Source organism: Halichoeres trimaculatus, unplaced genomic scaffold, assembly GCF_033239565.1.
Source record: "Halichoeres trimaculatus isolate MK-OKI-2021-1 unplaced genomic scaffold, fHalTri1.1 fHalTri1_scaffold_15, whole genome shotgun sequence".
In the NCBI taxonomy this organism is placed as follows: Eukaryota; Metazoa; Chordata; class Actinopteri; order Labriformes; family Labridae; genus Halichoeres; species Halichoeres trimaculatus.
In genome coordinates, this window is record NW_027437193.1 from 8,219,638 (window position 1) to 8,233,956 (window position 14,319).

At 40.9% G+C, this 14,319-nt stretch overlaps 1 protein-coding gene across 1 annotated transcript in view; it reads left to right on the plus strand.

Moving 5' to 3' along the window:
• LOC141804136 (neuropilin-1a-like) overlaps positions 1 to 12,133 on the plus strand; it is a 115,100-nt gene extending 102,967 nt beyond the window's left edge. Inside the window, exons 14-18 of the mRNA XM_074688433.1 lie at positions 2,383 to 2,520; positions 5,763 to 6,064; positions 6,256 to 6,352; positions 6,566 to 6,610; positions 8,061 to 12,133. Of these exons, the coding sequence (XP_074544534.1) occupies positions 2,383 to 2,520; positions 5,763 to 6,064; positions 6,256 to 6,352; positions 6,566 to 6,610; positions 8,061 to 8,335 (857 nt within the window). The 3' untranslated portion in view covers positions 8,336 to 12,133. The remainder of the gene's footprint in view (positions 1 to 2,382; positions 2,521 to 5,762; positions 6,065 to 6,255; positions 6,353 to 6,565; positions 6,611 to 8,060) is intronic.
• Positions 12,134 to 14,319: the final 2,186 nt, after the last annotated feature.

Below are 14,319 nucleotides of genomic sequence, written 5' to 3' on the forward strand. Positions count from 1 at the left end.
GAAAAATAGAAGCAGTGACAGAGAGACAAAGACGGAGAGAAGGCTGGAGCCAGCAAGGAGGAGAGGAGTGAATAGAGATGAGACAGAAGGAGGCTGAGGAGGATGAAGAGGCAGAAGCAGAGAGGGTGAGGAAAGGTAAAAAGAAGAAGCAGAGAAAGAGAATAAAGGCCTCTTGGGTCTCAATTAGCTGAGCGGAGGCATCGCGTGAAGACAGCTTGGGGTTGCAGGAGGGTTAGAGGCTCCACGGTCATCTCTGCATCCTATTAGCCTCTCAGAAACAACATGTCCAGTGTTTGGGGACTTCAGCGTTCGTTTGGATGCTGCGGTGAACCGCTGCCGCCAGCCGACTGTTGGCACAAACAGAAGGAAAGACAGGAGGGAGGAAAATGAAGCTTTTTCTTTTTTCTCTGATTTGGGGCTTTTTCAGGGGCCACATCCGCATGTTGGTGGCACCACGCCTACCTCTGTGGAAGGCTCCGTTTTTCTCTCTTGATGCCCTGATCTCAAACATATGTACGTGTTGGCGCTGTTTTCTATCAGAGCCGACGTCTTAGTTCCTGTGTTTCACTCAGGCCCTGCAGCGCTGCACCACGGCTACAATTACAACTGTCTCTCTGTCTGTTTCACCCCGGCCTGTCTGTGCAGGGCTTTTTGTGCGGTGCGACATGTTCTCCACAAGCTCTACAATTTATACTCTGTGTACAATACAGCGGGAACAGCTTTCTAATATTGATGTTACAAGACTTGCAGCCTTTTTCCTCCAGGCTGCCTGCTCTCCTCCTCTGAGCTGAAGTCAATTTGGGGGTTGAACACAGAGTATGATTGTAGATTTTAGCCTGTGAAACGCACACTTTTTGCCTTTAGAGGTAGTGACCAGCAGAGAATACTTCAAGGAGCTTTGATTTGGAATAGACAAGGACTTATTGAGGGTTCAGAGTGCCCGAAGCAAAGTTAGGAGAATTTCTCCCTCTTTGATCTGTCAAGGTTTCGTGAAATTGACCCAGTGAGTCAAATACATGACTCACAAAGTTTATACCATCTTCTTTGACTATGGTGTTCAAAGGTAAGAAATTATGAAAAAAAAAATCTCTTTTTCAAGAGTTGCAAGAATTGGGCAGAAAGTTTAAAAATTGCAGAGTGAGAGCGTTCTGATTTTAGTGTTAGAAATCTGATTTTAGAAGCAGTTTAATCACAAGTCAAGTGCTTTCGTTTAACCAAAGGGGACTTTTATTGTGGTTCTGCGAAATTTGATTACTATAATTATTTAAAGTGCTTTAAATGTCATTTCAAAGCTGCTCAGTTATTCAATATCACTTTTGAAACTTCTTGACCTTTTTCAATGCTGCTGCCTGGAACACATATGATATATACAAGGGGAGATGTATAGTGAGCAGGTGGTTATCGTAAATTAGATCCCAAACATGAATCAGTCAAGTCTTACTGTTACAGCCCACTCACTTTTCTCTCAACAACTCAATAATGTCGCAGAGTGTTGATTTGGAAATTACTTCTTTGTCTTCCACTAATCCAAAAATGGTTTGTTCTTGGGATGTTCGATACCACTTTTTTTCAGACCCATACCAGAACAAGCACTCCATCTTAAGACCGATACTGAATACTGATACCACTAGTTTTTTTGATACATATGAGTTTAATTAACAGGGACAGATCATTTTGAACAAAGGTAGCACAAAACATGAACAACTCTCTCTGAGTTTAAGATTTGTTTTTGATAAAATAATAATGAAATAAAACAGTTAACTCAACTGTTAACCCCCCCCTGGTTCATTCATGTTGACTGAAAAGGACCTGAAGCACATTTGCTGTGGTGTCAAACCGCAGCAATGTAGCGCCAACTACTGGTGAGGAGGACTTACTCAGTGTAAGCTTTTTTTAATAATAAATAACAGAGCAGATAAGACTGGTTTTAAAGAAGTACACTGGACACAGAGGGATTAGCACAAACTAAATAAATGTTTGTATATTTCTTTGCTGAGATAAACACAAAATAATCAATAGAATGAATCACAAGCGTATGAGCTGATGATGAAAACAACCGTAGAAGTTCAGAAATAAATCATGAGCCAAAACAAGACCTGAGTTGCTTTTAATGAGTTCAAACGTCCGCCAATGCAGAATGATTTTTTTCATTTTGATGAGTTTGTTTTCACTCATGCTATCCATGCTGTATTCCAAGCAAAGAGACTTAAAATAGAAGAGATGTATGTACTTGTCTGGTGAGTGTGACTTAAATCAGGCATGAAGGGATATTTTGACTAGAACGCTGCTAAGGTTTGAGTATTTGTTGGGTTTGTCTTTTATCAGGAAAGCAGCATCATCAACAAACTCATGTCAACCTGACGTTTTTCTCTTTGTGTGCAGCGTACGTGTGGTTCGCCTGCAACTTTGACTTCTCCTCATTCTGCGGTTGGACCAGAGAAACGGGGACAGGAGCTGAGTGGCTCATCCAGACCAACGGGGCCCCCGCCATCCACAGGGGACCCACCCTCGACCACACAGGTGGGCAGACGTTCCCTCACCTCAATGATGGGGGGTTGTTTTTGTTTTCCACCAGCAGCCCTCGACAGATGCTTTGGGAGAGCTCTCAGCGGCTCTCTTTGTTACTATGCGGCTGTTGAAAGGCTGTCTGACCCTCTTATGTTAGAAGTGAGAATATTTTTAACCACTGTAGGCTTTAAATAACACGCTACGCTCTGTGCTGCTGGAAAAAAAAACACTGCCTCTTTTTGCTTTCCTCCAAAGCAATAAAGAAGTTCCTGTTAACCTTATTTCTACCAGGGATGAGGAGTTAGAAAACAGTGACAACAATTAAAAGTATTGGTTGTTTTCTGGGCCTGGAGCATGAAAACAGAGCAGAGATGAAACAAATAACTCGCTAAGATTTGTGGAAAATCTCCAGGCACCAAAACAGGAGACATGCATGTGATATCCATTCAGACTGGGCTGGTTACCAGTGCAAACATAGCTAAATTCTGGCTCTAGATTAAAATCAAGGACATCTGCAGACGGTAATCTGACGTTCTTTTGGATAATAGAGTTTGGCTGAACTTTGAAACGAGACCATGTTTCCTTTAAGGGTTCTTTATAACATTATTAATTCAGTTTAATGAGCTTTTAATCTCTTTCCTGGGCATTTTTTGTTGCTTCATTAGGGTTGGAGCTCTTTAATGAGTAGTTGGAGTGGTCTAATATTAAAAAGAATGGAAAACTCAAACTGAACTTGCTCTACATCAGCAGGAAAAATAAGCGCAAAAACAACAAACGCATTCAAGTTCCTCCATCTTTAGACTGTAAACAGGTCAACGCAACAGCCAATCAAGTGTCAACTGTTTTAAAAGACTCACTCCGTTGCTGCGCTTCTTGAATACTTTATCCCACAGCCTTAAGGTGTTGTCTTATAAACTTAGCAATAAACACTACAGCCATGTTCTCATCCTCTCACACTCAGTCAGCCTACTTTATGCTTCAAAAAATAATTTCATGCTGAAATCTGTTTGACACTGCCAAAGCTGCAGCTGAAAGAATCAGGCTGGAGTTGGCGTGTGGTCTAAAGGATACAGCATGTACAAAGAGTACATTCATTTCATAGAGGACAAAAATGGAGCAAGATGTTTCAGCCCCTAGAATCTAATGGTTGCACAGTTTACAGTCTCTCCTCCAAACCTCCTCCTAACTAAGTTTTTTTTTCCCCAAGTTCAGTCCTGACCCTTTGAATAGAGTGGTGTAACATGTTCATTGGGTTGGTGTGAGTGTGTGTATGGATGGTTGTCTGTCTCTACTATATACTGTAAAAAAAAATGGACGTTACCTCGCTCGGCTTGAAGTCAGGTCGCCACAAAAGCTCCTTGTGGCTGGCTGCAGTATAGGTAAAAAAAAATCTGTCTCCCCAGCCATTCCAGATGGGCTGTGGTCAAACGTTAAAAAAGTAACACACATCATAGAAATATTTCTCACGTCCGATTGTTGTGTTGATTTGAAGATATTACTGGTCTACCTTGTATTCAAGTCATCTTTTTTCTGAAAAGTTTTGTTTTCATTAGTTATCAGAGGTCGAAAACAAGGCTTTACATCACATTTGATAATGATTGCAACTTGGTTCGATTCCCAGCTTGGCCGGTGGGCCTTTGCGGAGTTTGCATGTTCTCCCTGTGCACGCGTTCTCTCTGGGTCCTCCAGCTTCCTCCCACAGTCCAAAAACATGCTCATCAGGTCAATTTAACACTCTAAATTGTCCGTAGGTGTGAGTGTGCGAGTGAAAGGTTGTCGGTTTCTATCAGCCCTGTGACTGACTGGCGACCAGTCCAGGGTGTACCTCTCCTCTCGCCCGATGACAGCTGGGATAGGCTCCTGCCACCCGTGACCCTGAACAGGATAAGCGGTTCAGAAAATGAATGAATAAATGAATGATAGCTGCCTTTCTTGCATTTTTTTTTTCAGGATTAGTCAAAAACATCAAGAGGAAGAGTCAAAATAGATTAGACTCTAGCTTCACAATGGCGGCGTCTGGCGGGGGTGTTTTAAATTCAAAACCATACAATTATAAATGGTGGAGCCACACTGTCCATTCTATATACAGTCTATGGTCTCTTTGTGTGAGTGGCAGGTGACCTGTCCAGGGTGCACCTCCACCTTCCACCCAATGACACCTGGGATAGGCTCCCTAAAGGGAAAAGTCGTAAAGATACAGATGGACACAGTCTATAGTTTCTGTAAGCTTTTCATGTGTCGCTGTACTTCTTTGGGATTTGGGAACATGTTGAATAATAAAGACTTAAGTATCTACAGTAAACTCCTCCTGCCATCAGACTTGTCCAAACGTAGTAACTCATAAACTATATGAAAAGAAACAACTTTTATATGAAAGCACGCATGACAACAATGGGTTGATTTAGCTTCTGTTAGTGAAGCCTATGACCAAAGGGACTAAAACTAATAATAATTACATCCAGTTTCACATGAATAATGTTCGACTAAATACACTTAAAACATGCAAAAATAGTGTAAAATCAGTCCAATCATGAAATCAAAGCTTATAATCACAACCTCCACCCATAAAACTCTCACACAGTAACTGCTGCCAACATGTCAAGTCAACATAACACTTTCAAGCATCAGCTGCAACAGCAATGAAAAGAAAGAGAAATCAATACATGACCACACATCTTTATGTCTTGTATTAGCGCTGAATAGAACAGTACAGAACTCGTTCAGGCTTTGATCCCGACTACATCAAAAGAAATGAATGGACAGCCTTGAAAAACTTGATTTTGAAAGGACAGGGCTCTCAGATTGATCAGCACGCCTCCACTCTCCATTCAAAACCCTGTGATGGATTTTGCGTGGAGACGGCAGCAGCAGCTCTGAAATGAAAGCTTTCACCTTGATTTCTTGACTTAACCAGATCTCCAGTAAAAAATGAGTGATGTCGATTTGATGCTTTAAGTTTTCCAGTGGGAACATAATACTGTACAAATTTTAAACTCTTGCAACACAACAAATGAGTTCTCAAAGTATAATAGAGTCATTTTGATGTATTATAAACCCAGTGAGAGCTCTGGAAACCTTTAATAGTCCCAAAAAGTTTGGTATGAATTATTGAAAATGTGTTTTTTAATACTTTCTCTACTATTTCAAGTCTTTTTTTGTGGAAAAGTGAATTTAAAAAGTCACATCTGCAAACATGTCTCCTATGAATCCCTCACACAGCCACTTATTACCTTATCTTTTGCTGCCCCCTGCAGGTGGACTTGGAAACTTCATCTACATGCAGCTGGGAGACACAGACGTGCCGAGTAAAACGGGCGAGGACGACGATGAAGAGGAGAAAGTGGCGAGCTTAGCCAGCCTGCCTGTCACGGCCCCTGACGCCGACCTTTGCATGTCCTTCTGGTATCACATGTTTGGGGAGCACGCCGGAGCGCTGCACATCAAGCAGAGGAGGGAGGCAGAGGGCGGGCAGATCCTGTGGATGGTCAGCGGGCATCAGGGCAGCAGGTGGAGGGAGGGGAGAGTGTTACTGCCACACTCCAGCGTCTCATATCAGGTAAAACACAGTCCTGGAATTGATCATACTCATGAAAATACAATTTATATCTCTTTTTTTAATCTGTTTCTTGTTTATATAATTCAAATTAAGTCTCCAAATGAAAATCTTGGCTTTCAGAATGACTCTTTGTCCCTGCACTTTTGCATCTCAGCATTTCACTGAACATGTTTGGTTTTATTTTTCTGCAGGTGGTTGTTGAAGGTGTCGCAGACAAACGCAGTGCAGGCCACATAGCCGTGGACAACATCCAGATCCTGGATGGACTCGGTCCTGAGGACTGCAAAGGTCTGCTCCACACTGTTCTGACTCTCTTTGACAGAACAAGATGTTTACTTGTTATTCTGTTACGTTACTCAGTGTTGTGCAGGTCAGGAATTGAACGCACATTTTATTGTTTCATGTCTTTATTTATTTAGCTTGACTCATCTTTATCATCTTTTGTTTATGAACAGCTTCTGCTTTCATCTAAAAGAGCCTGTTGTTTTTTTTTATCCCCAGATCCAGAAGCTCCAACGTCTCCTCCGACTGAGATTTTCATCCTACGTAAGTACAGCATCAGATTTGTCACTGATTGACTGATTGATGTGATGGTTGATTTGGATGTAAAAATTGTTATTTGAAGAGAAAAAGCCTCCACATGAGTTTGCTTTCACAGAAAAAGTGGAAAACTTATTTTGTTGATCTCTCATTGACTGGTTTTATAAGGGTCCCTGCATATTAAGACATGTTGTTTTCATTATTTAATGCAGCAGATTTATGTACTTTCACCTACTCCAACAGTAGGTGGCGATAATGCCCTGTAATGCTAACTGACAGCATATCACACTACAGAAGAAGATCCTCAAAGTTTGTTTTCATGTGCTACCTGAGCATGGCAAAACACAATTATGACACCAACTACATGGGATATGGATGAACTTAAATAGCATAAAAACAGCTAAACTGAAGCAGCATTTGGAAACAGAACGCCCTTCTCTCAAAGATAAACCTGTTGTGTAATTTTGAAGATGATTTCAACACCTTAGGACATCACAGAAGTTGATGGTTTTGATGGTTTTGAAGCCAAAATACCCCTGTCACAGGCGCCGCTATTGGCACAGTCTGGCCAGTAGAGGCTATGAGAGAAACTGAGTGAAGCCAGATGACAATAAACATATATTTTTTCGAGAGTCTAATCTCTTTGTGGCTTTCCTTCCCGACATTTTTTACAATACCCCAAAAAATACACAAGAAAAGCAGCTGTCAATCATCTTTATCATCATCTTGTTTTTAACCTCTTATAACTAATGAAAATGAAACATTTCAGAAAAAAAGAGGACTCGCTGCTAAAAAATATCTTCAAATCACCGCAACAATCGGATGTGAGAAACATTTCTACAAGGTGTATTGATTTTTTAAAGTTTGACCACAGCCCATCTGGAATGGCTGGGGGATAGATTTGTTGACCTATACTGCAGCCAGCCACCAGGGGGAGCATTTTTTGTGGCGACCTTACGTTGAGCCAGGCAAGATGACGTCCATTTTTTTTACAGTCTATGGTTGAGAACTTAACGTTGACTAAGTGATACACAACTTTGTACACACTCCTTACTCCCAGACTTAAGAAATCTTAAGAATACCTTTTAATCAAGAATGAGTAAAGTTAGTTAAAAAAAAAAAAAAATTTCCTTGCAGCTCACAGGCTACCAATATCCATTTTCAAAACAGCACCAGATTACAGTCATCATCCCAAATGCTCACATTACTGAAAGGTGATCCTTCAATGTGATCATTTTTTTGCAGAAGTAATTCAGATTAGACTCAGTTTATGTGTGAAATGTCTGAGCTGAAGCTTCCTCTTTTACTCATAGAGGATCTGGGGACCACAAAAGTTACTGTGTGGTGACAAAGAAACATCAATGTTTTTCTGGAAAGGTTACAAACTGTAGTTTATGATCCAGAGCATGTTAAAGCATACATCATAATAACGCTCACTCTCTCTGTCTTCTCTCAGCGATGGATTCCCTCCCCCAGGAGAACAGTGACCTCGGTGGTCCAGGTAACATGCTGAAGACCCTGGACCCCATCCTCATCACCATCATCGCCATGTCAGCTCTGGGCGTCTTCCTGGGCGCCATCTGCGGCGTGGTTCTGTACTGCGCCTGCTCGCAGGGCAGCATGACGGACAGGAACTTATCCGCCCTGGAGAACTATAACTTTGAGCTGGTGGATGGAGTGAAGCTAAAGAAGGACAAGATGAACGGACAGACTAACTACTCAGAGGCGTGAGAACCCAGGGGGACACACGGAGCTGCGATGGCTCCGCATGGACACGTGATGCAGCCAATCAAACGGGAGGAAACACAGGGCTGAAGCCACCGGCGGGACGGACGGCAGGGTGGGCTGAAAGTGAGCCAATGTCATTTTTTTTCTCAGGAGCGGCAGTGGAAAGGACTGACCTGCAGGGGGCACTGTGTATAAAGAATCTGTACAGCAAAAAAAAGAGAAGAGAAGAAGATGAAGAAAACTAAGGATTCTATTTGTTTTTTGGCGTGCTTTGTTGATTTTATGTAATCACATGCTGGTGTTGAGACCAATTCAGATGAAAGTATCGTTTGTGAACTTTTACGGAAAGAAAAGATTTGTTTATTTGTTTGTTTTTGTTGTTTTTATGTCTGTTTTTCAGATGTCATAGTTTCATAGAGAGAAAGCAGAGTTTGTGAAAATTCAGATACCTGGCTCTTCAGCAGGCCACATGTCCCTGTGAGTGTGTATGTGGAAGTGTGTGTGTGTGTATACAGGTGTCACATCCATATACATCTGCATTTAGGGTGTGTATGTATCATGAATCTGGCTGTAAGTGTGTGTGTGTGTGTTAATATGTGTATATGAAGTGCAGGCATCTTTCTTTCTGCGTGTGTGTGTGTGTGTGTGTGTTTGTGTGTGAAGGCGGGTACCATCGTGACCTGTGTCTAGTTCCGACAGTGCCTTTTTTTTCTCCAACTTTTCTGTTGCCTTCTTTTCTCATCGGCTGGCGTTTCATCCAGGGTTCCTACACAAACACACGGGAAAGTCAGGACGCTTTTTTCTGCACTTTTCCTGAAGCTACAATCTTTGAGTCAAATATCAGATGTGTTGGTTTGGATGTAAAGAGCCTCACGCCTTTGTGACATTTGTACTGACTCTGACGTTACTGAGCAGAGAACACGTTGTTTTGGAAAGCTCTGGAAAAACCACGGCATTTCAGAATGTGTAGGAGCCCTGAACGCCTCCTTTTCATGGCACATGACACATCCAACATATTGTACATAGGTTTTAATATATTTGAGCGCCCTTTTCTATATAGTAACAGACTCCAGTGCCGCAGTATCCTTTCTATGTTTGAATCAAACTCGTCCCAAACTCCAAAGTTCAGATCTGTACAGAAAACATGAGACGACAATGTTTGTGCTGCTTTTTTGTCTGATTTATTTTGGTATCTGTCTGTGCTCTGGGAACAGGAAGGAATTTCTGGAAAGAATTGCATCATGGGAAGTGAAGTTTTTCATACAGGGTAAAACAGACAACCTCAGCAGCAGCCAGAATTAACGTCTAAGGAGTGGATCATCACTGGAGAACTGAATGACTGTGAAACCTAACCAGTGTGACCCACAGCGCTCTGAAGGACTTCAGGTGTCACAGAGGCTGACAGGAAGTGCAGGCTCTGATTGATGACTTAATGACACTGCTGTACTCAGTCAGTCAGTGTCAGTGTTTTACATGAAGACGATCAGAGGAGGAGTCTTTACGGATCTTTCATGGAGCAAAATGATGCTTAAAAAACTCAACAGGTGACTTTTGCAGCTCATTATGTTGTCCACTTTCCTCACATCATTTCCCCCTGTGCAGACAAGTGTACGGGCCAATCAGGGCAGAGATACAACAAAAGGCTTGTGATCATATTTTTACAGGTTTATCTCTATTTGGGGTTTTTGTCATTTATCTTATCCCAGGTCAATCAGCATTTTCTCACCTGCCAACTTAAGCTAAAAAAAACCCCATTACCCTGCAATATGAAGTTATCAGCAGCAGATTTAATGACTTTTCAGGATACAAAATGTTTGACATGACTACATTTTCTTGTTCTCAGTTTAAAAGTGGTTCAAGCTGAAAAACAAGTCTTATAAATACTGTTTCTTATTGTGCTGCTTTGTTTGTGTTTTAGCTTTCGTGGCTAAATGTGTCGTGGTTCTGGTCACTTGTTCTTAGCACTGTAGGAGCTGGAGGGTCTTTAAAGCACCCATGGTGTACTCACGGGTTTCAAGAACATTGTTTTCAAGCTCCTTACAAAAACATTTTACTGACTTGGATGATGCAATTCCACCTCCTTGCACTGCAAAAAAAGTGACGCCAAACTATCCCTCTGACACATGCTAAAATTCAGCTCCAGAGTCGGCTGATAGGACAGTAACATCGGCATCCAGGCCCCAACCAAATGCACAATTTAACTATAATAGAAAAGCATAGCAGAAGTGATTCTAGAAAATTTCCCAGTTATTGAAATTTTAATGACTCTTTAGTTCAAAATGGTAAATGAATTTTAATCCATTTACATTTAGAAGGGGGAGCTTCATAAGCAGCTATACTCCATCCAGTCAGAAAGAAAGCTCATGTGGCTTAGCTTTAAAGAGGCTCCTCTTTTTTTTTCTTTTTCTGATGGGTTGGGAGGATCCATACCTATACGACAGACAGAAAATTCCAAAATGTGTACAGAGTCTGACGTTAAAACCTGAAGAATAGGTGTGGTGTTTTATGATTTCAAGGATCTGGAGATTGATTGATAGGAACAGTCTATTAGCGAGCCACCAAACCAGATTCTCTAAGGTCTGATGTTGAATCACAACATCAGATTTGGAAAGAGGATATCCCAGTTTAGACTCTAATTTCAGTGCATTTATTCATTTTTCGGCCATTTTTAGGACTATCCCAGACAAGCCTATAAACAGGCTTATGAGACTATTTTCTGTTGCTGCATCACTCAAGGTTCCTCTTGGAGCTGGGAGAGTACCTACTCTGAAGCTGGGGCTAAAAAAAATGCTCCCAACTTCCTGGTTCTTAAAGTAAAACCATGAATAAAATAGGAAAGATCCTTCAAATGATTTAAGAATGATAGAAAATTTCCTAAAAAGGCCCAAAGTTTGTCCCTGTCTGGCTTCTGTTGTGTTTTTGTGACGTAAGACTGTCAATATGGCTTCAATCAATCACTTTTTTCCTTACAGTTTGTTTCTTACTGGTTGTTTTGTAAAGTAAATGCTCTTTCTAAGTATGCTCAGCTGGTGTTGAATCTTAATCTGGTTTCCAGTCTCAATCAGAATCCTCTGAGTGTTGAGATGCTCTTTATCAGTTTTTAAGTTTTCTGACTCTTCTGTCAGTGCTGTACATTCACAGTAAAAGACCCTCACAGGGTTTTCCGTTTGTAAAATGTAACTTCAGTCTGACAGAATGTGTTCATAATGGCTCAGACTGGCGTAGATGAAGCCCCGCCCCCTTTAAACATGAAAGGATGCTGCAGCACTCGATGTGAAAAACAAATGTTGCACTGATATATTTAAAAAAAAATCTGTGTTTATGATGTTGATTTATGAAAAGAGAGACAGAAGAGGGAGGTAGAAGAGGACAGTGTTATTGTTGCTTCTTTTTCACACAGTTTCAGATGACAATGTTATAATTCTGAAAAGTACAATTTACAGAGATGTTTTTCATTCTTGAAAAAGCTTATATGCGTCTCTTTGAAGCTTAACAACTTTATTTACTTGGTATAATATCACCTTGTGTTTTTTGTCACTGATGTATGTGCCATTGATTTATTTTTTGTTTTCTTTGTATGGAAAGAAAAATGTTTTATTTTCAGTACTGCTTCTGTAATTTTTGCTGTCTCAGATCTAGAAAAAAAATGAGAAAGGAAATAAGGAAGTTAAAAAAATGGACAAGCAGTGAGGCCTTAAGTGACTACAAGTATTGTTTGTACTTTGACTTTCTGGTCAGCACCCAGACTCATCCGTCTCTGTTGTCTCAGACTCTGATCATTGACTATTACATTCCAAAGAATTGGATCAAATAAATGTTTTAAGTAAAAGCTGCTCGGCTGGTTGATTTCCTCACTGCATCAGAAAGGTCAGGTCACCTCTGCAACAAACGTTTCCTGGAAGAAGAAAAAAGAAATCTTATTTAGCTTTGATTTGATTTGCCAGTATTGAACAGCTGTTTTTAAGGAAAGGCTTCAAAATTTGGGGCACAATGTTACTAAAACAAGGTTGCTGTTAAGTTTCAGTAATTTTTCAGTTTAAATGATATCTCAGCATCCTGAGGACCTGGACAAGTTAAACCAAAAACTGTCTGCAAGGCTGGATACCAAGAGGTCAACTGGAAAACATGTTAATTGAGATTTAATTTATTAGAAATAAAGAAAAACTTTATCAGTGCCTCAACTGGGAAGTGTGAAAACACAGGTTTAAGATAGCTAAGCAAATGTTGTACAGTTTTAAAGTTGTCTTTCTCAATGGGATCCTGAGATTAAAGCCAGAATCTGGATGTGAATCTCAGAATTTTAAGGAGAAACGAGACTCAGAATTCTTAGTTTTGAGACTGAAATTTGAAAAGAAGTCATAATTATTACATTGATCTCAGAGTTTAGTGGTCATCTTGAGTTTAAATCACTTGTCTTTGGTCATCCTGTTAAATGATGATAAACACGAGGCAGAGGTTAGGGTTAGGGCTAACCTTAGAATGAGTGCAGAGGATGTGACACAAGAGCTACTGATATTATCGTAAATAGACTGTTTTATTAAAATAATCACACCACACTCTTTCACACACACTGCTATCCAAGGATTTGATGTGAAGACCCCATCTGTTTTAACTTATCCTAATAACACAAATCCACACACTGCTGGCTACCATTGCTGGTAAACTGGGGTTCCATGCCTCCCAAAAAAACAGCAAGTGACTGGGAAAGCCAGGATCGCCAACCTTAAGAGGCTTTCTTTTGCTTCAATCAACAACAACTTGTTTCAGTTTTCCAGAATCATTGTCCAGCTGCTTTCAACATTTTCTTTTTTAATAATTCCCAATCATTTTGCAGGATTCGTTAGCTCCTCTCTCTGCCATCTTTGCATCCTAAGTCATACCCTAATCCCTAAGTAACCCTAACCCTACAGACCTAACCCTAACCCTAAAGTTGCATTCCAACCAAGCAGTCTGGTTCGGTTCAGTACGGTTTGGCATGGTTTGGTACAATTTGTGTGATCAATGAAGCTTTGTTTCAGAGTAGTCTGTGTGCCGCCAGGAGAAATGCAGCCGCTGTAAGTGACCAGTCTTCCGACCAATCAACGGTCTGCAGTGTTGTAGCTCCACCTTTCAAGAGCAGATTGGTTCAGTCTGGCACCCTTATGAAAGGTCCCAAAAAGTGGAACAGCCAATCTAGGTTGTTTGGGGATCTGCCCCGGGATAAGTCAGTGGAAACGACACAAAATGCGCACCGTACTGTGACAAACCGAGCTGGTCTTCTTGGTGGAAATGTGGCTTAACCCCACAGACCTAACCCTAACCCTCACATTTATAATCCAAACCCTAACCTAACCTTAAGTCATAGGACTTCACAAAGTACACAATGCTCTAAAATCTCATGAGTTTAGTCTGTGTTAAACTTTTGACATGTTCTTAGTTTTGTCCATCCCCCAGTTTGAACTCCATCTCCAATCAGAGTAAAAAAAGAAGGTTAAAAGAAAAAATGTTTAGAATGAGAGCTTGAACTCAGTCCTTTTAAAAAACAAAAAAAACTGTATTTAAAAGGACTTTGCTACATGCTGCACCATGTTTGACCACAGAGTGGCAGCGTTGCCTCTTCTGACTGTAGCACAGTCAGACTGCAGCACATATCAGAAAAAGAACATGTATTTATCAGCTTTCATCAGAAAACAGTCTTAAACTCAGTGAAGATGTTGAGTCAGCAACAGACTTCTTTCAACTTTGGCTCACTTTGAGCTTCTCATGTGAACTTTATGTTTGTGGCTTTGGTTTTCTCTGAGGTTTCCTGCTCAGCTTTAGCCCTCCACACCACTTTCCCATACCCTGCTGGTTTCAGAGTCTGCGCTTCTGGCTATTTGCTGTTCAGTTTCCTTCTTCATTTTCAAGCAGCATGCAGTGACTACAGTGTCTTTCAATGTGAATACTGTGAAAGAGTGTAAGCAGTAAAAACAAAAACCCCAAAGCAGTGTGTGTTACAATAAATGATC